This window comes from Sabethes cyaneus, chromosome 3 (assembly GCF_943734655.1).
Source record: "Sabethes cyaneus chromosome 3, idSabCyanKW18_F2, whole genome shotgun sequence".
NCBI lineage: Eukaryota > Metazoa > Arthropoda > Insecta > Diptera > Culicidae > Sabethes > Sabethes cyaneus.
The window spans coordinates 150,277,960-150,302,412 of NC_071355.1; the positions used below are offsets into that span (position 1 = coordinate 150,277,960).

The 24,453-nt window shown below is 41.1% G+C and overlaps 1 protein-coding gene across 1 annotated transcript; it reads left to right on the forward strand.

Annotated features, from left to right (window-relative positions):
- Positions 1-6,328: 6,328 nt before the first annotated feature.
- LOC128743778 (protein drumstick) lies at positions 6,329-23,437 on the forward strand. The gene is made up of 3 exons (XM_053840438.1): positions 6,329-6,549; positions 18,719-18,739; positions 23,386-23,437. Exons 1-3 carry the CDS (start codon positions 6,329-6,331, stop codon positions 23,435-23,437), a joined length of 294 nt encoding a protein of 97 aa, XP_053696413.1.
- The last annotated feature ends 1,016 nt before the right edge of the window (positions 23,438-24,453 follow it).

Consider the following 24,453-nt stretch of genomic DNA (forward strand, 5'->3'; position numbering starts at 1 on the left):
TCGTTCACGAAAATTTTCTGATTGATGGTCGCGGATGCAAGGGAAATATCAAATATCGACATTTTCATATGCTTGAAAATGTCTGCTACCTTTTCCCTTCAGGTTTCTATATAAAACTACTGCCAAGGAAGCTATTTTAGGTCTACATTGACATAGCGTTTGTCTCTCTTCATTACATAATTGAACTTCGTCAGCATCGTCGTGTACAGCCTCCAGGATCATGCTTTAACCGTCTTGTTTTGATTATCATCGTGATTTGGAGTCACTACCTTGTTATTAATCGACAGCTCGGTATATTTGTTTAACTCGATGCACGGTTCTAGACAACACCGCAAACTTGCTTACAATTCCGGATTCAGAGGCTTTTCATAATTTGAAATCAGTTTTTCTTCATTTCTGGTCTTTATGTGCATTTTTTTTGGCTAAATAGGTATCTGTTTTTTGGCTAATTAGGTACCTTTTTTAAGTCTTTTCTGTCCTTCAGAAGCGTTTTGCGGTGATCCCAGTTACAATAAAAATGTCACTCGAAAGCATTGGCTACTCTTGTTATCGTCATCGTCACCACGACTTTCGTCATTTATTTTCCTCCCAACCCAGACTTTTTGGCTGTCATCAAACGTTCCCCAAGTCATTTACTATGATGGTCACTTTTATCGATCTTGAACTCGACATATGAGCAGATTTTCGCATTGCATGAGTGGTATTTTGTTGCATTGTTTTTCTTGCTTGGACGCCATTTTGATTATTAAAGCAGAAAACGGTTTGTATCTCTTCTCAAGTAGCACACTTTAGGTCCATTTAGTTGAAGCAACCGAATTACGACTGAAATTAGTCATATTTCGGTTATCACAACAACTTTGTGACAACCGTGCTAGTAGGTAGTTCCCGTGCATTGGAGCTGGTTTTAGAGAGGTTTCTAAACTAGCATAACAAGCATAACAAAGGGACGAAATCAGAGATTTCCACTGTCGACGGCTGCCCGCTATGGTTTTCATTTGTTGCCACAAGTTCTCGTCACTGCTGGCTAAGCTGTGTCGCCATGAGCCTCTGGGTCTGTCTGCTCTTCACTGTCCAGTCGAGTCCCGAGCAACAATCTGGCTTGTATTACAGTCTTATGATGGTTTTCAAGACCAAATTTGGTCGTAAAAACCGCAATAAGAGTGTAATAAAACTCACATTGTTGCTTTGGGGTGCTTCTCATCGACAGGACACCAGACACTGATGATATATCGATGGTAGATCGTTTTCGTACGTAGAGTGATCTGGTTTGAGCACCAAACGTTTCACATTTGATCCGTGTGGCTATATCAGGCTTGGTACCACCTTCGGACGTTGATATTGAAAGACCTCATCCTGCTCAACTTGTTGTCCCGCTATTGTAAAGTTGGTGGGATTGTCAGTGTTCGCTACCGTAGACACTGACTGTGAAACCTGCTGCTTGGGAGCTCTCAGATAGGTCATGTAACTTGCTCTGCATATCGGTTCGGCGTTGCGCGAGCATGACAATGTCATCTGCTTGGTCGAGGTCTTTCAGCTGCTCCATCGTTCGAGGACTACAAGGCAATCCTCGACTTAGTCTACTGTCAATCGCTCCAACGAAGATCACGATGAGAAACAGCAGCAGCGGTGATAAGATGCAGCTCTGCCTCACACCAGCAGTAACCTTTATAGGGTCAGACAAGAGGCCATTGTGCACGAGATCTTGCACCTTGCACGAGAGCTTCGATGAGATGGACTAGCTTGTGCGGAACTCTTTCACACCTAAGTGCGTCTCAGAGCGTCTTAATTGAGCTGGTCAAAGGCTTTTCCAAAGTCAAAGAACACCTGCAGAAGAGAGTCCTGGAATTCGTTAAACGCAGAGTGTTGTGATATGGTCTACACATGATCGGCCCGCACGGAATCCAGTTTGTTGCCGTCGGAGAGTAGCGTCGTTATTCTGCTGGATCCGGTTAAGGATCACTTTACAGAGTACTTTCAGAATAATGCTTCAGGCATCTTTTCTTTTGTAACTTTCACGAATTCTTCTATTTGAGAAAAGTCTTGCAGTCTACAAACGAGTTTACCAGTTAGAGGGTTAAGCAACTTTATGTTTCCTTTTGGGGAACTTTATGTTTCCATAAAGTTAATCAATATTAGGTTTGGATCTTGAATCTGGGAAACCATTTATAAGTTTCCACAAACGCATGTTAAAGCACGTATCATGTCTGAGGAATTTCGTCTCAAATTTATTGCAACGAGAAGCTCAAAAATTCAGGATGGTGCGATGCATGTAAAGAATGACAGCATTGGGAGAAACAAAACTAGGTATTAGACCACCTAATATAAGGGTGCGGCAGTAGTTTAGTCAGTAAAATATTCGGATACCAATCGAAAGAGCGTGGATGTGAGCCGCTGCCATTGAACGACCCAATACATTTTTAGTTTATATGCCGAAATTTCAAGTTTGGCACCGAACACTTCCTCACTTTCTAAACAAAATCAGGTGATTTGGATTGCTTGTCTTCAAGAGCGGAGATTGTTGAAGCGTCAGAAACTGTTGTGGTACCTATTACTAATTTTTCTGTTTTCCTCAAATTATTTGAAATAATCATGAGCCTCTTTAATTCCTAGCACTAAATACTAAATTTTTTCTTACCAACATGCATACATCATAATGAACGTTTCATAGTAACGAACTACTGTGACTTGTGTCTGTAGAAATTCTTTAACCTAATCATCGCATACTGCTTGATGAAATTTCACGGTTGGGCGTTTTTCATTAGTTTATCACAGGACCATGCTCGTATTTATGCTGTAAAATCGTCACAGTTTACAAATAATTATGGTGTACCGCAAAGTCGTTAATTGGGATCATTTTTCTTTATTCTTGAACGTTAATTTTGTCTCTGCCTTTGAAACTTTCTTTTAATCCGTAAGAGGCCTCAGTAGACGAGCTGAACTTCATGCTTAGTTCGCTTCGTCTATGTTGCCCAATACCTTTTATTCAAAGACACCACGAGCACGCTGGTTCTCCGCGAGCGCAACCTCTATTTCATACATGTTGAGAACTTCCGTTCTTAAAAGTGTTTCGTAGGTGGCGACCGAAGCGTCATCCAAAGTTCCAACTGATTAAGATTTACTGCCGTTATGCGTGTTTACATTTCTCATCTATACCAAACTGAATGTAGAGCACAGAACAGAAGTGGAAGTAGAAATCCAAACACGTACATGCTACTTTCTACAGATACTAGCGAACCTGGCGGTAGCGAGTCACTTTTCCCCACGAAAACACACGAACGCATACGATTGCACACGAAAGCATGTGAAATTTGCTATGCGATTGGCAGCGAGCGTTCTGCTTATATTGCTGTTATTCGCTTCTATGCGAAAACCTTCCCAAAGAAAAACAAAAACAAAAAAGTCTCTGTTACCAGTTTTGATCGCCGAAACGTTCGGACTTCCACTGCTGTTCTGTGTGTGGAGTCTAGGAGGATTGAGCTAAAAATAAATGCGTCGAAGACCAAATACATGAAAGAAAAAGGCTCAACAAAAACAAATGCGTGCCTTCTACAGGCGGTAACTGTTGACGTGGACGAACTAGAAGTGGTAGGTGAGCTCGGGTATTTGGGATCGCTGGTGACTGCGAACAACAACCCTATTAAGGCGATACAGCTGTGTATTCGAGCAGGAAATTGGGCTTATATTACCCTTCGCAAAACGTTACGTTCAAGTAGTATACGCGGCCGTACGAAGCTGACAATGTACAAAACGCTCATTAAATCAGTAGATTTTTATGAACTTGAAGCCGTGATGCTGCTCACGGGGGACATTCGCGCCCGTATCTTGCTTGAGCAGAAAGTATTGCGGACGGTATTTGGCGAAGTTCAATTTGAAAGTAGAGTAGAATCACGAGGGAAGATTCCCGTCGTGCCTCTGGCGAAAGTCGGTAGGCTACAGTGGGCCGGACACGTTGTAGGGATCGGCATCCAGACGACAGTGCGACGAAAACAGTTCTCTTCAAAGACCCCACCGGCACAAAGAGCAAAAGGGGTTCAACTTGAAGGATGGCTCGACCAAGTTGAAAGCCTATCTAACCATCAACCAAGAAGTTTACGTGAATTATGTTCTCTGCTGTTTTGACCGGATTTGGCATCCGGCCATTACCAATCAAAGGGTGGTGGTGCCCAACGAAAAGAACCCTCGTAACACGCCTGAGCATAGCCTTAGTGAGAAATGTTGGGCAGCTATGAAATGCTTTTGAAGAGATTTTTCTCCAAAATAGAAAGATGCTTTCTATAATAAAAATGATTCGATATCATTAACTGCAATTAGAAATCTAAAAGCCATTTACAAACAGTAAAAGAACTTTACCATTAATATCATGCCTCGCCTGGATGTTACGAGTGTTACAAACTATGTCTGGGTCACAGTTCCATAATCTAAAAACGTTTCCCTCGGAAACGACATTTTACGGCACTATTTTGCACCTTTAAGTGGTATTCTCGCGGTCTTTCGCGTCCATCAACCCGTGGGCTCTTTCAAGCTCATCGCGATCGTAACTTCTGAAGGAGCACTTAAGCCGCTGTTGGGTCTCATAATCTCGGTTCAGGTTAGAAAAAAAAGCAACCGAAAATTATCGTTCAGACGCGTCGTTAACTGACGACATTAAGCATCGCACGGTGCGACGGACGCGCAGCGCGCGAGAAACGGGCCTAATTACACTCACCTTGGCAGCAGCAGACCGAGCTTGTAGAAACGGGAAGCAAGTTTCGAATCAACTCCTGGATTTATGGGAAACAGAAAAAAGGTGAAGCCCTCTGCAATTCGACCAGGTGTGCAAATCGAAGATTCCGTAACGAAGGCTGGGGCAAACCATTATGGGAGTAATGTTGAACGGTACTGCTTTATGCACCTGGTCTATTATCACACTGCTGTGATGGCTGCAATCGCAGATTTTGCCTTTGGTGAAGTAGAAGCTCGTAAATTTCATTAAAGTGTAAGCTCCAGCCAGGAAATTAGCATACCTAGGCCATTATCGTAAAAAGATAAAAGCCGTGACACCAGCTAGAAGCAGCAGCCGTGAAACCGTTTAGCCGCGGGATTAGGTTATGGCTATCGAAACTGTCACACATAAAAGGAAGGCAATCACCGTGGACTTGACCGGGATTTTGGAGATCGATAAAAATCAAACTATGATTAGCTTAGTGATCAGATATTATTTCATGTCTCGATATATGCTAGCCGTGTGTACGTTTTTTGTATATTGAAAGTATCCGGTTATTTACCGTTTGAAATGTTGATTGTTCACCCACGCTGAATATGTTGAGTTCAATTTCGTAAACAAACCACATTTTTAGTAATATACAATATAAGAATAAAATGTTTAAATAAATTGATTGATTGCCTCGTATTGAGCTTTAGGTTTGTTTTCAATACAAACATAATAGAGTAGTACGTCCAATTATCGTGTATCGTGCAAGCAAATCTATACAAAAGCAATGGCGTGCGCGGTAGCGATGCGGGGAGGAATGTTGCTTCATATTTTCGAATATCAAGAGCCCGAATGTCGTGGGCATTAAAACACCGACTCTCGTTCTCATGATTCACAACATTGTCGACCCGTGTCTATAAATATGATCCGTCCAATTGATGGTGCCACCATAAAAGCCAACGATGACTATTATTGCCCCTCGTTTCTTCTGTCTCGACAAGCCTTCGAGAGTTTCACGGTGAATGTGATCTGCTTGGACGGGAGAATGGACCGCATGTCAACGGATGACGCATCCCGCGCACTGCGCCACGGCTCGCAATCTCGGGGGATACGTGGGAACCCGATCTTTGCTCCGGTCCGGATCGGTTGTCGTTGGTGGCCAAGTTCACATTCGCCGATACGAACGATGTGTTTTCGCGTTACTGCATATAAACTATAAATATTTACACTTTATATTTCAACCCACCGTCATCCTGATTGCCGCGGAGAGTAATTTCAGCAATTTAGATAAAGCAAAAAACACGAATGTAACGTTTGGTTCTTCTCTTTTTTTCACAGGGATTTTTGGCACAGTTTCGCACACCAGCCCGCTGGGTGTTGATCGTTTTAGAGATTGACGGATCCGCATGGTATCACGCTCGGTGGTGACTAATCCGAAGTAAGCAGACTATAGAAATCCAAAGCTTATAGAAATCATTCATTCTCACACAAGATTAAAAACAAACAAACAATCAAAATATTACCCCAATTTAAGTTTTCCGACAAATTATAAAAAAACACAACAACCACCTTCACCGCTACTTCAATTACTATCAACTATAATAACAACAACAACAACAACAACCACAAACATTCAAAATGTTCGCCGTGATGCGAATTGACAATGACGACCGTAGGTCCGATTTCCGTCGCAAGATGCGGCCAAAGTGCGAGTTCGTGTGCAAGTATTGCCAGCGTCGCTTCACCAAACCGTACAACCTGATGATCCACGAGCGCACCCACAAAAGCCCAGAAGTGACGTTTTCGTGTGAGGTGTGCGGCAAGTACTTCAAACGGCAGGATAACCTACGCTCCCACAGGTGAGTATCTGCACTTTTATTTCCACTCTTACGGGTCATACCCACCACGGTGTTTGACAAAAAGGTATTAAATTTTCGATTGGATTTTGTTCGATTCGTGGGAAAAACTTTTGCTTATCTACTGACTGCCTGAGACTACGCATTATTTTTGTTATTTCGAAGAATAATAAAGCATTTTGGAAGGTAGGCAGAGACGAAATTGAAATACAGAATTTATCATTTCCAATATATAATTTAAAAATTATTTAAACAAATTGAATCAAAATGTTTCATATAAACACTAGGTATTTGTAATGAAAAAAAATCTATAGAAAAGTGAACAGTTGTTTGTTCGATCACTTTCATCTGTTAAAACAGACCCCCTGACACTTCACGATTTTTCTGTGTTCGAAATATCTAAGCGCTGACCAGAAAAATTGACATCCACAGAAAAACTATCCAGCAAAGCGGCCATTGTTTTCAGGGTTTAGTATCGAAGGGTTCATCCTAATGGAAGTACATCTTTTGTTCTTCACGAAAACATTTCTAGCTTTGGCTTAGCCTTATTTTTAGTAAGCTTAGATTTTCAGTTTAAACAATGTTGCAGTAGTGCAATGGAGACACATGGTATCTTGGTTTTAGTAAGATAACATATTTCTGGTTTGTCTTTGCTGAAAATATACCTATTAATTTTTTGGATGCAAAACCAAATTACCATATGTCTCCATTACATAATTGGAATATTATTTTTTTAATTGTAAAAATCTTCACCATAACCAGGTTTCTAAGACTATTGTCTCATAGATTTGTCAATATTGTCTGAATTTTTTCCCTTTTTGCACTTTAGTTACTCGTACTCATACGTACGGTCGAAATACGAACAAAAAATAGTTATAAATTTGGAAGAATTGGAACATAGTTTTTCCGAAATAGAGTGAACTTAGAGACAAACTGCAAACTGTGAACTTAGAGACTGCAAACCGTGGGACTAATCGAAAAAAAACGGTCAAAATATGATCCAGGATCCTGGCTGACGACGATGCTGATGAAGTTCGATATGATGGTGATAGACGACGTAGATTACGTTAAGACAAACACCAAACAGTTTACTAACAGGAGTTCTGTATGGCAACCCGTAGGAGAAAATGCACAGATATTTTTAAGCATATGAAAATGTTGAAGTGCACTAAAAATATCTGGTATGACAGTCTATCTATTAGCGTACCGGCTCCCGATCTCGAAGAGATCCGACGAGAAATCGGTCTGCTGAAGAATAATAGAGCCGCCGGAAAGGACCGACTCCCGGCAGAACACTATAAAAATGGCCAAGAATTGCCAGCAATGCCTCTTCACTGGCTGATTTCAAGGATTTGTGAAGAAGAGAAACTACCGGAGGAGTGGATGGAACGCGTAGTCTGTCCCATCTACAAAAAGGGCAACCGGCTATACTGTTGTAACTACCGCGGCATTACGCTGGCCAACGCCGCCTACAAGGTGCTCTCCCAGATTTTGTTGCGACGTCTGTCCCCAATAGCAAGAGAATATGTAGGGCAGTATCTGACGGGCTTTATGGGGGCCCGTGCTACTACGGATCAAATTTTTACTCTCCGACAAATCCTTCAGAAATGTCGAGAGTACAACGTGCCCACGCATCATATTTTCGTGGATTTCAGAGCAGCATACGGTACCGTTGAACGCGAACAGCTATGGCAGATAATGCACGAGTACGGTTTTCCCGACAAACTGACGCGGCTGATCAAAGCTACTCTGGTACGAATGATGTGCGCGTTTCGGGGACACTCTCAAGTCCTTTCGAATCGCACAGAGGGCTACTGCAAGGGGATGGATTGTCCTGTATGTTATTCAATATCGCTATTGAAGGTGTGATCCGGTGAGCGGGCATCGTAACGAGAGGAACAATCTTCAGCAAGAGTAGCCAACTCCTAGCCTTTGCAGACGACCTCGATATCATTACTAGAAACCGTGGGATGGCGGAGGCAATCTACGCCAGATTAAAAACGGAGGCTAGGAAGATAGGGTTACAAATTGATGCGTCGAAAACCAAATATATGGTAGGAAGAGGCTCCCGGGAAAGTAACATTTGCCTCCCATGGACAGTGACTATTGACGGCGATGAACTGGAAGTGGTTGATGAGTTCGTATATTTGGGATCTCTGGAGACCGCCGACAATAATACTAGTAAGGAGATCCAACGACGCATTCAAGCTGGAAATCGAGCCTACTTTCCCCTCCGCAAGACGTTTCGATCTGGGAGCATACGCCGCCGCACAAAGCTGACGATGTACAAAACGCTAATAAGACCGGTAGTCCTCTACGGCCTTGAGACAGTAACTTTGCTTACGGCTTTGCTTTACTTGCGTATGTCTTACGTGCACTTTCCGTTTTTGAACGAAAGGTGTTGCGGACTATTTTTGGCGGAGTACAAACGGAAAGCGGAGAGTAGCGGAGACGTATGAATCACGAGCTACAGGCACTGCTTGGAGAGATCCCCATCGTACACCTGGCGAAAGTTGGGAGACTGCGCAAGGATGCCGGTCGACTGTGTAGTGAAATCCGTTCTCTTCAAGAACCCAACCGGCACCAGGAATAGAGAGGCTCAACGTGCTAGATGGCTCAACCAGGTTGAAGCCGACTTGCGTGTGTCGAGACGCCCAACGAATTGGCGATGAGTAGCCCAAGACCGAGTACAATGGAGAGGAATTGTTGATACGGCAAGAGCCACCCCGGCTCTCAGCTGAATAAGTAAAGTAAGTATGACAGGCTATCTGACTGTCAAACAGGAAATCTATGTGAACGAAGCTCCGTGCTGTTTGGCATCGAATTTGGCATCCAGCCACCTAATGGTGGAGTTTGAAGATACGTTGCTCGCTTAGTAAAGGGGGTTGTGCAGTCTCCTTTTGTCCAGCGCCTATATGGTTTAAAGGTACATTAACACCAGCGAGCCACATGCCCTGGCGGGTGTTGTGGGTTCGAATCCGGTTATAATCCCTGACCCATGCACCTTCTAATATCGCAGCATAGCGCTGGTAAACGCCGCCTACAAGGTACTATCCCAAATCCTGTTACATCGGTTGTCACCGACAGGACAAGGTTTCAAATTTTTACCATACGATAGACTTTGCAGAAATGTCTAGAGTACAACGTGCCCACGCATTACATCGGCATTGACTTCAAAGCAGCATACGATACAGTCGATCGAGCCCAGCTACGGCAGATTATGCATTAACAGTGGTTTCCGAACAAACTGTCGTGACTGATCAGAGCTACACTGGATCAAATTATGCGTTTCGTGCGCATCTTAGGGATCTCGAGTCCCTTCGAGACGCGGCGAGGTTCGAAATAAAGGGACGGCGTATCCTGCATGCTGTTCAACAACGCTGTTGAGGGAGATCCAAGGAGGGGACATTGAAACCAGAGGCACGATTTTCACCAAAGGTAACGCGGAAGCGGAGGCAATCTACGCCAGACTGAAAACTAGGTCTAGGAACTGGGATTGGGCTTAAAATGAATACGTCCAAGACCGTTGAATTCATGAAACGAATAGGCTCAAAAGAGGCAAACGCGCGCATCCTGCGGACGGCAGCCGTTGACAGCGACGAACAACTGGTAGATGAGCGCGTGTATTATGGATTGTTAGTAACCGGACAACAGCACTAGAAAGTCGGTAGGCTACGCTGGGTCGGATACATCGTAAGGATGCCGGCCGTCAGTGCGATGAAAAAGGCCCTCTTTAACAACCTCACTGTGTTAACAGCGTAAGATGGCTCGACAAGGTCGAAAGTGATTTGCGTGATTGACTTCTGCGACGCTTGGGAAATTGGCGACAAGTGACCCAAGATCGAATTGAATGAAGTTGACCGTTTGAAGTAGCACAAGACACCCCGGATCTATGTTGCTGATGACGACTATGATGCGTTCTTATCATTTAAACAGTATCGAATGATATCGACACCTTCCGCTTCTGTACCTTTGCACTTGAAAGTTAAGCGCATCTACTCTGCAATTGCGGGTCTCTTGCTTTATCTAGGCATAACTTCTTCGGAAATTTGCTGCTTATTCCATACCGAGTATAGAACCCAAAATAACCGAGTTCCAAAAGGTCATTCACGGCACACGATTATAACTATCTAACTCAACTTCATCAATGGGTATGAGCAGTCCTGAAACTGTGTACAGTAATCGATGCCTGCACCAAAAAACGATCATTAAGACTGTCACAGTAATCTTTCAACTCAATGCCCTTCTGGTATTCAAAAAAGAGCCTCACTGCTTAATCTGCAGAGCGTTTCGCGCGCTGTAATGCCGGCGCAGATATTGATCATGTTATTACTCTAGAAGTTCACCAAACTTGGGTTTTTTCAACCTCTTTGTCGTTGGTTGGAGTCATATTTGAAAAACAGGAAGCTACTTGTTCATCGCTGTCTAGTATTTTCGTGAATGAGATTCTAGTTCGCCAAGGCAGCCTTGGCCCGTTATTATTTTCACTATTTTTGTAATGATGTTACAGTTCTACTTTATGGTAAATGTAAACTGGTATATGCCGACGACCTAAGAATAAACGTCGTTGTGGACGCTGTGTTCTTTAGTCTTTACTGAAAAAGTTTTCTAATTGGTGCCGAAAATAGAATGAATCTCCGCATTGAAAAATGTGTCGTGATTTCATTTCATCCTACACAGAATCTTGAAGTTTTCAAATTTGATTATCGCATTAATGATTTGATACTTGAGCATGTAGAGTGCATCAAAGATCTGGGAGTTCTGGGAGATCAACACGAGGTTAACTTTCCGGAACCATCTGTCAGCTGTCATCGACAAAGCAAGCAGATAACTGGGATTCATGTTCAAAATTGCCAAATCCAGAATTGCATACATCCGGTCTCATCTGAAAAATTCTTCAGTTGTTTGGTCGCCGCATTGTGGAAACTGGATCAATCGAAGTAATCAAAGGATCTATGTAAATACCCCGTAGAATTTGCCGCCATATGAAGCTCGCTGGTAGTTGCTGGGATTGACAATTCTCAAAGAAAGAAGAAAAGTGTCCGAGGCTGTTAAGGTGGTTAAACTTTTGAAGCTTTTGAATTATGATTGTTCCAAAAATCATTTCGTTTGCCTTTAAAAAATTTTTAAATGTTACTTTAGAACGATAGTTTTTAATGAACTTTTTAATGCAATATTTGATTACAAAATAACAATGTAAGCTTTATTGTACTTTATTGCCGTTTTTATGACCAGCATTGTTCATAAAAGTCATCTTAAGGAATTACCTACGAATGGCCGAAACACGAATGGCCGAAACTCAAATGGCCGAAATAACAAATGATATAATATATCCAATGGCTGATTCACAAAAGGCCAAAACACGAATGGCCGAGTCACAAAAGACCAAACACGAATGGCCGAATGTCATATTCACGGCCTTCAACTTGCACAAACATTGGGTACACTTACTTACTTACTTACTCGCTACCGCCCGTTCGGACTTAACTAAGGGATAATCCCTACTAGTCAGTAAACCTAGGAAAATACATGCACCTAAATAGAAGTGGTTTCTGCAGGGGGCTGCCCCCCGCAGTGACCGGCGCTTCCGACGGCGGGTCACCGGTGAACTGAATCATCTAGGAAACATTTGCTACTGATACGGTAAATAGGTCTTGCACCTTATAATGATCGTAAATCATTTGCGCTTGGACGAAGAAAGAACTTTCAATCGTCTATATCATGTTACTTATTGTGCTTTTTTGTTTGATTAAAGTTATTTGTTAACTGCTTGCCAATTCAAGTTTTTTATTGAATAGTTATTTAGGCATTCCGAAAAAAATCGGCCTTTCGTGATTCGGCCTTTCGTAATTCGGCCTTTCGTGATTCGGCCTTCTGTGACTGTTGTTGAAATTCGGCCATTTGTGTTTCGGCCATTTGTGTTTCGGCCATTCGGTACCAGCCCAGCTTAAGTGTGTAATGAAACCTATATTGTTACTTGGGTTTGTTTTGTATTTTCGCTTAGACAAATTTAAGAGTTCGGGATTCGGACGTTCATGTAGTCGGGTACAACTATTTCTCCACATTGATTGTTCCGGTCCCAGCAAATTTGGCTCATTGCTTTGGCTGTTAATTATAATTGAAGCAACGAGGAAATGTGCCAACGGCGTCACAGCGGATAGGTTTCGCCTCCAACGCCCTACAAACATACTTTTAGTCAACTCCAGGAGATAAAATTTCTACTAATCGTAATGAAAACAGTTACTGTGACACAGTCTGTGTGAAAACAAAACGAACCCGTAGTATAATATTTTGAATCTCCGACTAGCGCATTATCTGCAAATATTTCTGCGGTTGGTCGCAATTCATTGGCATCATTCGTATAAAGCACGTTTTTAGCAGACAGATCAGACAAAAACAACCTTGGGTGCTATTAAAGTTATAAAATCTAAACACCCATTCCCGTAAATAACACTTGCATCAAACTTAGAGCCGCTGAATTGTAATCGTCTCAACAAACAGGCGCAATGAAGGAGCGCATAGGCGGCATCCTTTGCAGATAAGCGAAACGTGTTATCTATCACGATTTGATGTGACGAGCTGGATATGGTTTGAAATCCAGAACTTGTTAAAACCCCCACCGTTTTGCATTTGGTAGGTTTTAAGGAATAAAAACACCGTTACACTTTATGACACTCCCCTTAGACATGGCTGTCGACGCAGCTGCCAATTAATACAATTAAGCGTTCAAACTTCATGTGTAAATCATTTTCCACCTTGGGAACCGGTGCCTAAAGCAAGGATCGAATTACCTGACTGGTCGTCTAACAATTTCTGTTTTAAACCAACCGAGATGTACAACTCCACCGTAATGCTTAACCACGAAGCGTGAGAAATTTATCGCTCGATAAAAATTAATTCATTACTAACATCAAAATTCGAACGCTTGACTGCCCTGGACATAACTTTCCTCAAATCTTCGATAATGGTGTGATCCGATGCCTAGGAGGTACATCAATCCCGTCAAACTAGCGAGCTTTCATCGTCGCCACAGCAAGCGCGATCGAAGCGAAATCTCGCGCACCTTCCGATACCCACTATCATATCGATGGGAAACTAAACGGGCTGGACGGTCCAGTTAGTTTGCACTCGGCTAGATGGTCTGGGATCGTCAGGTAGCGTCGAAATAGGATGAGAAAACGACATTTGATCTCGGATGGCTCGACCTTCGAGGACCCGTCCGGTCGTAACTTTTCTTCGCCAACCCATGATAGAACGATTTGGTCACGCGAGAAGCGTAACTTTTATTACTCAATTTTCATCTTGATGACCATGTGGTGCTCTAGCAGCCTCTGAATTCGTGAAATTGAAACCCAAAAAGAAAATCGAAAGAAAAAAAAATTCGAAAACAGAAAGAAAGGGATTCAAATTAATGAATGAATAGTGGAATTCGGCGACCACCACGGGAGTAGTATTGGAACTCGTACTATGAAATGCGGATATCCGGATGAAAATGACAGGAGGACATGAAATTGAGCGATTAGCCTGTAGGCGTGTAAACAACTCGCAATGGATTGTCAATATTAATTTTGCGCACTTATGGCCGGTGCGGTGATAGCAAAGATGGCAAACTCGTGTCCATCGAATTGAAGATCATGTTGATGAGGGTGTCCAATTAGCGGTAGCCCGACCGCTTCCGCAGATAGAAAAGGCTGAACACGCGGCACTTAATGATAACAACCGACGAGATACGGCTACTGTTATCACAACTCTACGTTTCATATTTGTTTGATAGCGCTTTGCAGTATAGTAAGTCGGTAACTACTTAGCTTTATTAGACTTATGCAGAGTGATGCATGTAATGGCGAATGTTTAGGTGTTTTGTGAACTGGCACAGAAAAATAAGAACCTCGTTACTAGGGCACTACTATCTATTTATTTGACTCATTAACATAATTTTTTTAGATAAGTTCCAATGAATTTTACTGTTTTTTTTTCTATAAAATATGATTAGGATTAAGCACAACGCTGCAGCCAAATCAAACCGAAAATTTCTCATACATCTCATCAATTTGATTGGTCTGGAAGAAAAATAAACAAACATGAAAGCACCCAAGAGACCAAACAACGAGCACGGAAAAAGTGTTTGTTGAGGTTCTCTTTGCCGCACCATTCAACGTTCTTTCGCGGTCTAATACTGCGCGCGCGAACCAGCACTCTTTTTTCTACAGAGAGAGACGATTCCCATGATTATTTGGATGATAAATATTTGTCTTCTTGTTAATTTAATTTTAAACACACTTATTCTAACCATTCGACCGTGCTTTGCTTTCGCTTCTAATGCCGATGTGCCTAACCATTTTCGACCGCTTTTCGGTTACGTTTTGGAAGATCACTGTGGCGTGGCCAGATTTTGAGAGAAGGGTGGAGCACCAATTTTTAGAAACTGCTTTTTGGATGTGGTGATTAGAAACATAAAATATGCACTTAACCGTACTTGACTACTTGATTCTACTTGATAAGTACACGTTAGGAAGTATTAAGCGCTGGCTAACGGGTGGCAACTAAAATTTTGGAATTTTTTTCTCAAGCTGTCAAAAATAGACAAAGATACATGAAGAAGATCTGATTTAACGAAATTTAAGATATATTATCCATTGTTGAAAAACAATTAGTGTACATTTGAAAACGGTCCGTTACCGGCTGTTCGACGAAGCTTTCGTTTGACGTCAAAACAGGAGCGTTGTACGGCCGTCATGTCAACTTTGCGAATGCATCTCTTGATTCTACCAATTAACTTTTTGCAATGTGTGGCTTTCCAGTTATTTTTGTACACCAAGAAACTCAAAATTCCAAAGAAATCTTCGATTGGGCGCACTAAAACAGATTTGTCGGGTCGTGGTTTTAGGGTACAAATGGGATGTATTGTATGAGTATTCAGGAACGATTATGTTTTTTGGCGTAATGTGATGATGCCAAAACACGGCCAAAACACGTATTGTCCATCTGCATGATGTTTTTGTAGAAACGGGATCCAAATTTTCTTCAAACAATCGTCTGGTGCATCTTAATTGATAGACAAACCAGAGGGCTCGTTGTTGAAGAAACGAGAAAGAGAACGATGTCCTGCGTCCATAATTTACGCTGGTCTTCCACTATTTTGCTTGCGAATAGTTCTTGGGCATCTTAAGATATGGTAAACATTCGAAGCCGCAACATATTTGCTTTTTAAATGTTGTACCGTACACTTTTTGTCGAGATTTCTGTTGCAGTTCGTAGAAGTGTACAACGCACTCCCGAATTGCTTCTTGTTTCAACGCCATTTTTAGCAAAACTGGGTAAGCTTAAATAAAACAAAAAAAAAATTAACAAAAACAGGAAAGAGAGAGCTAACACATACATACTCTCATTTCTCTCTGCGCTCATTTGTTGTTGAGCATAAGGGCCGCGAAAAAAATTCCAAAATTTTAGTTGCCACCCGTTATATTAAATATGCTTAAGTCACTAAAACTTGCAATGACTAATGTTCGTCTGGTGAGCGACCAAGTACAATCTGCACTTTAAACCACGTTGCAAAATCACAAATAAGATACAGTAAACGTGTGTTTCGCCGTCAAATTTCGACACATTTCGTGCATTCCACCTTTGCACAGTGGGCAAAATCGACCGAAAAAACGGAACTTTTTGTTGTCGCTGTTTTCAAGGGGTAAAAAGTTACTTTTCTTATGCAAAAAATCACAAGAAATCGATTGGTGATGGCCTCAACGCGCGGAAATGGTGGAAAGTAACCCATTGTGCCCCATTCACCCCTATTTTCCAACAGTTTTGAAAGAATCATGTACAAACTGTCTTTAATTTGAGATTCTATGGTAAGAAAAGAAAAACGATGTTAGAAAAAAGGTATATGAACAATTTTATTTTAATGCAAGATAATTTAGAAGTTTGTTTTGCCTCATTTTACTCAACGTCTTTGTACCACAGGCAAAATGCCAATTCGATACTTTTACCAGAGATTTTCAAGAAGGCATGCTTGTTGGGCAGGTTGAAAAAGTCAGAAGATCTAACGACGATCAAGTTTTTCACAAAAATGTCATGTAAGGGAATGTTTTGCCCTACAACTTTTAGGATTAGGATCCTTATTATAAAAATCAATTTCGCTGTACCAACTTTAACCTACGTGATGATTTGTTTGTGAGCATTGTAAACTGACCTATTTGCTTCAGACCTTAAGGATTCAGGTCCACTCTATCATCCATATCCATATATGATATCAATAATAATACTATTAATAATATGATATTAAGATGAAATGTTGTATATATGGGCAAAAATAGAACAATCTCACCAGCAGTCCTTCGAATGGAATAGTGTTGCGTCCTTTGAGTTTCCATAAGTGCTTCCAATAAATAATTTAATTTTTTCTTCTGGTATCCATGTGCAGTATTAAAACTCGTTTTGGTCAAAGTATCCACTATATATCTAAAAAAATTAAATAACTTATATTAGAGTTACCTATTAGCAAGGCCGTGTGGCACCGCCGTCTGTCCAAAACCTAGGTTTTGAGATCAGGCAGCCGGGAACCACCCGGCATCGCACCTCCTTGCTCGGCTACGCAATAGAGCATTACCGGCTATGGCCACGTGGAGGCGCTAGGTAGGGGCTTGGGATGGCCAGAGCTATGTTGGACGCTCATCATTTGCCTTTCCCCATTTCATAACCACATCAGAAAATATCAAGCTGGTAGGCATAAACCGGTCTTCTACCAGAGAAACAAGATTTCATACAGAATTAAAATACAATCGAGAACCGAGTTACTACATTAAACATAAACTGTGTCGTAAAACCAAAACAAAGCTAGAAAAATATTTTACAGAAAAGATCAAACTTTAGAAAAGCTCAAATTGGTTGTTATGTTTCCATAATGTCCATTCGGTTTTCTATGTTGTCATTCGATTTGCTCTAAATACAAGCATTTGTATTACACAAAGCATTTTGTTTGATCATTTTAGTTACTGTATTTGACTCATCTATTATTCTAGCGCTTGATCCATCCAGCGTTATTCGTCTCAGTTTAATTAGTTTCTCCAAAAAAAAATTGTTAAAGCTTTATTTGCCGAAAGTCATTTTCTTGACTGAATCGTACACCGCCTTGAAACAGAATTTGCAAGTTGTGCTTCCGTAACTTCAATAGGATCTTTCGCATAGTACACATTTGGCTCATCGTGAGGCGACTCTCTCAAAGACGATTCTGGTATTCGCCGACAAATGACTCCGCCAATGGTTTTATTATAACAACAGGTTACAGAACACTCACTCTCTATGTAAAAAATTTTTATGCCTCGATAGTTCCTATACAATCATAGATAGACAAATGAGGTCATTCAATCAGTCTTCCGACATTTGTTCGTCCGCACTGATCTACAAAATGTTCCATACAGCTGCTCGCTCCCTGCTTTTAAATACCTTTCTCCGTGGAGCTAGGTGCTTCGACCCTCGAGGACGGACAGATAGTGCCAGGCGAAGAAATCCCGAGTGCATAAAACGGTTAGCTTGACGGAGAATGCTTGCAAGCGATGGAGATGAAAAACAGTGCTTGATGAGAATTTGGCTATCGACGAACGCGGAATGAGTTGACCACGACCTTGAGGAGAAAAAAGCGCCAGAAGGAGGACAAAGATCGTGAACAACTAGTTCAACAACTGCGGGCTAACGACACTCACAAGTTCTATGAGATGGTGAATCAAACTAGCCAGCTCCAACTCGTATATCAACGTACGAAAATTATCGCAAATATCTCTTAACAAATTCGCATTTGTAAATAAAGGCTAATAAAGCACGCACTAGTTGATATTCTATCGTTTATAATGCTAATAGCTGACAAACATACGATTTTTAGCCCAAAATGGTATAGCTGTATGAAGCTGATCGCGCTTAATCGGATCTTATCGTATTGAAGTACCTATATAAGTGTATCGCTCAAAATTATTCCTCAGTGCGTATATCGCCTCCAAAATGGTACGTATAAGCGGCTTTTGAGCGTCGAATACGATTTTGTTGGATACATATCAGTAGTATATATATATTTTCTTCTTTGATTGAAAAATCGTTGTTTGATTTTACCATTTAATTGTACTATATTCATGTGATTGTCCATATTTTGATTAGTTTTATCGTCTTCTCCAATTCGTTTCAGATGCAGCCAGTGTATTTGGCGGTAAGCACATGTTCTCTCATAAAAAACTCATCACCAGACAGACTTAGGCAAACCGAAAACCAATCTTTTGTTCAAGTGAAGGAAATAGATGAACGCAGACGAAAACGATACTAAAATAAAATAAGTTAACTACTACAGAATTGTAACAGAATACTTTCATCACAACTTAGAAATGCAGCTGATGTTACAAAACAATAGCACTTGTTAAGAAAAAAAACAAAGTTTCAAGAAATGAGATCAATCTTTTAAAGAGATGCACAAATTAGGCAAGAGCAAACAGACAAACAAGTTGATTTCTAGGATACAATTTCCAAAACAGAGGGAGGAAAAATGAATCCGTTTGTTACGGCAAACTGGACGTTAACTGAAATCGAGAAAACAAGAAGTACCACGCGAAAAAAGTAACAAAAATTTGTCGTCGAAAGTTTGTTGTTCCCTCCCAAAAAAAATGTCAGCATGTTTCCTATCGCTCAGCTCATTCCTTTATCATCATTTGCTTTAGATTTCATTTACATATGTTTCCACCATTCATCTACGAAACGGGATGAGAAAAAAGAGCCCAATTTATGCACAATATACGATTTTAGAAATCAGGATCTCATTTCGGCAAACAGACATGACCACACAACCGGAACTCACCTCCTGCTTGTATTTTTAGACTGACAAAAATTCATTCCAACTTTTTTGCGAAGACGGTTATTGAATTCCTGCAAAATTCGCTTTTTCGGAACTGACTATTGAAATTCTGGTCTACCAAATCTACAATAAAACATCGGTGATTGTTGAAATGTGATTCAAAATTTTTTTACTTTACTTGCATGCTTTATTAATTGTTAGTTTGTTGTTCACCAAACGGCTGTGATATTCGACAGATGTTTTGTTGTAGCTTTTCTGTGATTGATTGTGTTGATAATGTTAAGTTTCACACTCATTTTCCGAATTCTGACAAAAACGCAACAAGATGACGAAACTTACATACCTACTGATTACAAAACAAAAAAAAAATGACGCAAAATTATTAGTTTTAGAGATCCTAGTATGCACTTCCCTTAGTAACACTACTAATCGAAAAAACGTGAAAATATTGCTTTTGATTCAGTTTCTTGTAGTTAACTTGTCACTGTATTTTTCAAACCAAAATAGCACTCACATTCTTCTACACTGCGTGGCCTGGTCAAATGAAAATCGAAAATCCGCATTGCGAGTTGCAACGAAAAGTGAAATTGTTTGTTTTCAAATCGCCCTATGTTAGATCAAGATTGGTTACAATTCCTAATGTCAGTAAAATTTTGCAGCGAAAATTTAGCTTCGAAATTCCAAAAGCAGAATAGTTTTTTTTAATTAATCAACGAAACTGACTAAGTATTTGCTTGCTAATTAAAACAACTAGGTACATTTTGATTCGCGTTCGGGTGATACACGCCGTTTCCTTGAGCTTTGTGTAGGCTTTTAGCTGCTTGAAAGCCAAAACAGGTTAACAAAACACCGATTATCTCAACCAACAAGAAACAACGCATGCCCTGCGCAAAAAGCAAATCTAGTGTAGACGCGTGTTTTGTAATATTGTAACCACCACCCGTAAGGTTCTAAAGATTCACTTCACTTCATTAAGCCTGGATCGCTCTTGTTGTATCAAGAATTCCTCTTCATTGTACTCGGTCCTGAGCCACTCATCGCCAATTCGTTAAGCGTCTCGATACATGCAAGTCGGCTTTAACTTGGTCGAGCCATCTTGCACGTTGGGGCCCTCTAATCCTGCTGGTACCGATGGAATTCTTGAAGAGAACGGATATCACTGCACAGTCGTCCGATATTCTTGCGACGTGGCCAACTTACCGTAGTCTCCCAATTTTCGTCAGGTGCACGATGGGAATCTCTCCAAGTAGTGCCTGCAGATCGTGGTTCATACGCCTCCGCCACTCTCCGCTTTCCGTTTGTACTCCGCCAAAAATAGTATGCAACACCTTTCGTTCAAATACGAAAAGTGCACGTATGTCTTCCGTAAGCAAAGTTACTGTCTCAAGTCCGTAGAGGACTACCGGTCCGATTAGCGTTTTGTACATCGTCAGCGGCGGTTTATGCTTCTTGATCGAAGTGTGTTGCGGAGGGAAAAGTAGGCTCGAGCTCATCAACCACTTCCAGTTCATCGCCATCAACAGTCACTGTCCGTGGGAGGCAAACGTTGCTTTCTCTTCCTGCCATATATTTAGTTTTCGACGCGTTGAATTGTAACCCTATCCTCCTAGCCTCCGTTTTTAGTCTGACGTAGATTGCCTCCGCCGTCCCAAAGTTTCTAGTAATGATATCGAGGTCGTCTGCGAAGGCTAGACCACTCGTGCTGAAGATCGTTACTCTCGTTTCGATGCCCGTTCGCCAGATCACACTTCAATAGCGATATTGAATAATATACAGGCCGGTCCAACCCCTTGCCGCAACCCTCTGAGCGATTCGGCGAAACTTAAGAGTGCCTCCAAAATACGCACCTAGCACATCACTCGTTCTAGGGTAGATTTGGGTCCAGGTAGGCGAGTCAGTTTGTCCGGAAATCCGTTCTCGTGCATTATCTGCCATAGCTGTTCGCGCTCGACTGTATCGTATGCTGCCCTGAAATCCACGAAAATATGAAAATATGTGTGGGAACATTGTACTCCCGACATATCTGGAGGATTTGTCGGTTAGTGAAAATTTGATCCGTAGTAACACGGGACCCTGTAAAGCCCGCCTTGTACTGTCCAACGAATTCGCTTGCTATTGGGGGAATCTGGGAGAGCACCATGTAGATAGCGTTGACCAGCGTTATGCCGCGATAACTATAGCAATCAATTCATCCACTCCTTCGGTATTTTCTCTTCCTCATAATTCCGTGAAATTATCCAGTGAAGAAGCAGTTGCTAGTGGTTCTTGGCCATTTTTGTAGTATTTTGTCTGAAATCTCTAGAATCAGTTTTTTCCGGCGGCTTTATTATTGTTCAGTTGACCGGTTTTTCGCTTGATTTCTTCGAGATCAGGTGCCGGCTCGCTGTTATCGTTTGCCGGCTTCCGTAGATTAACTTCCGTTCCATCTCCTTCTGTTTATCGAAGAACTGCTTCCACCTGTCGTCCACCTCGCGCTCGTTTATGACCAGGTCCTCGTTCCTACGTTGTGTGTCCTTTACGAGATAGGTTCACCTTCTCAAAGAACTTACGCGTCACATTAGTCCGGAGTAATTGTTATAGTTCTTTAGAATCTCTGTCCACCTTCTAGCGCTTTTCCCTTCTCAGGATCATGGTCTACTCATTCCGCGCTCGTCGATACTTCTCCCTCGTAGCAATACTTAAATAGTTTTTACAAGCTTCATCCGTCTTCGAGGGTCGAAGCACCTAGCTTCACAGAGAAAGGTAGAGCTTCATTCTGTACCCGTGCGTAGTTTTGGGTCCGATTTTTCAACCGAGGAAATCAGCTTTGTCGCGAGGTATAAATCGTCAATAATTTTGGACGCACAATCCTCCATACAAGCGTGCATAAAAATAAAATACAAATCTTATCGCTTATCGCTTAGCGTTTCCCAAATGACGGTTCGCGAAAAATTTAGTTCGCTATAGACTAATATAGGGAATTTCGCCAGGGGGTTCGCAAACCAAAAACGGTTGGGAACCGCTGGCTTACTCAATAACGTTAAAGCGCAAAAATACAGTGCAGAATACAGCATACTCACCGGTAGCATCGTAGAATGCGGTTGGCTAGACTGGCTCCCTTCAAGGGCGCTAGTTTCTGGTGGCGTCAAAAAATACCTGGACCAAGGTTAGTCAAAATAGGTTTTCTGACTTTCAAATTTGTTTGTCACCCCTGTTGGGTTTTACCCTTGACGATTACCGACTTTGTCAACAAAGTATAGGAAGATGTTCCGTTTTCTTTACCATTCCTTCACTTGAAATAGCGGGATTCCTAACGTTCTTCTTTGCAGAGAATCTATTGCACTGCCCTTTTACCGCACAAAGCTTTATCATCTTAACGTTCACGAGCGAAACTTTTTCGGACCGGAAACGATGGTTGCTAACCAATCGCCCCGCGCACCGCTGTTCTACAAACTGTGAAAACTAGATCACCTATTTTAACTCACCTTGGCCTTGACTTTATTTAGTAAGGCACTAGCAATAAGTTTAACAAACTACTGGATAAGGAACGCAATGGTCATGCATTATTCTATAGCTCGAGAAAATGAAAAACTTCGAAGCAACACTGGTGTAAGTAACGAGGGGACGCCAAATTGGGTCTTCGTCAAGGGCCCCAAAATGTCACACTACGCTCTGCACTCTGGCAATATCGCAATAGATCAAACTACTACTCGCGGTGATTAGTTCACACGGGAAAAAAGAAGAAATGAAAATTTGAGTTGCTTTTGAATATTGAACCAATTTTAATCGATATTTTAATAATTCTTGTGTTACATGTTAACGAAAAGACGCTAATCAATGCGAACCTTCAAAAAATTTCTTTTCCAAATAATTCACTACATAGGCATTTGAAATATGACTAGGCCTCGCAGTGAACACGCACTACCCAATTCGGAACCTAACCTACCTCTAACGATTAGAACCTAGCAACCATTGTGAAACACGCAATAAAACCATCTTTTCTCTTTCTCTCCCATCAACTGTTTTTCCAGATCGATCCATACATATGGAATGAACGGTAACAACAACAACCGAGCGTATTGAGCACGCATCTGCCAATTGCTTTATCACTGTTTAACTATTATTTAAATTAAAAATCGATAAACTAAAGTGAAAAGGAAAAATCAAAATGAATCAAATCCTACTAAGGTATCGAAGTGAAGTAGTGAAGATAAAAACAAACAATCGTACGGAATAGCAAACGCATTTGAGCGCTCAAGAAACTGCAATATATAGATGAGGATGAAAGCCAAGAGAATCAAATCACTATAAAGTAAGTGAGCGAGAATGCAGTAAGCATGAAGAAATTGTAAATTTACGTGTTAAGGCAAAGCGAAGGAGCCGTTCTTTAAAGTAAAACTTTAAAGACCAATAATCAAATGAAGCAAACTGGAACTACTACTAATTTTAGTTATTATAAAAAAAATGAAGATTGTACATAGCTCTGCGATTGAGAATGCTTTAAACTTGTTTTAATATTTTGTTTCTATCATCTATAACAAAGCTGAAGGTAGAACAGACGAAGATCTTTCATGCGAATAGAAGGCGAAAATATAATATAACCTATTTTCAGTGAATTTCAAACATGATTTTTCGATCAACTTTAGAATGTACAACTAATTTATATTCGAAAATAATTAACATTATATTATCTATTATGCTAGCTTTCAGGTATTCTACCTACATTTTGCGAAAAGAGAGCGTAAAGTATCCCAGTAAATTTGTAATTATTAGAACTATACAATAACAATTATGGAACTAAATTTTACTTCCTGTGTCATTATCCCCTTCATATTTCCAAGTTAAATTTTTTTCCATCGATCAGTTTCATATAACCGAACGAACAAATAACATTCCATACATTTCGTAGTGACAGTCCTTGTCTTACGTCTATTTTATGCCACAAGTGCAAAACAATAAGCACCCAAAAACGTTCGATAGGTCTACTTCAGAATCAGGCCCATTTCACAACATAATAAAATAAAGAAAAGATCAAATAAGCAGGGACTTTTTGACCTTTTCGATAGATACATAGCACATAGAGCACACTTCAAGTGAAT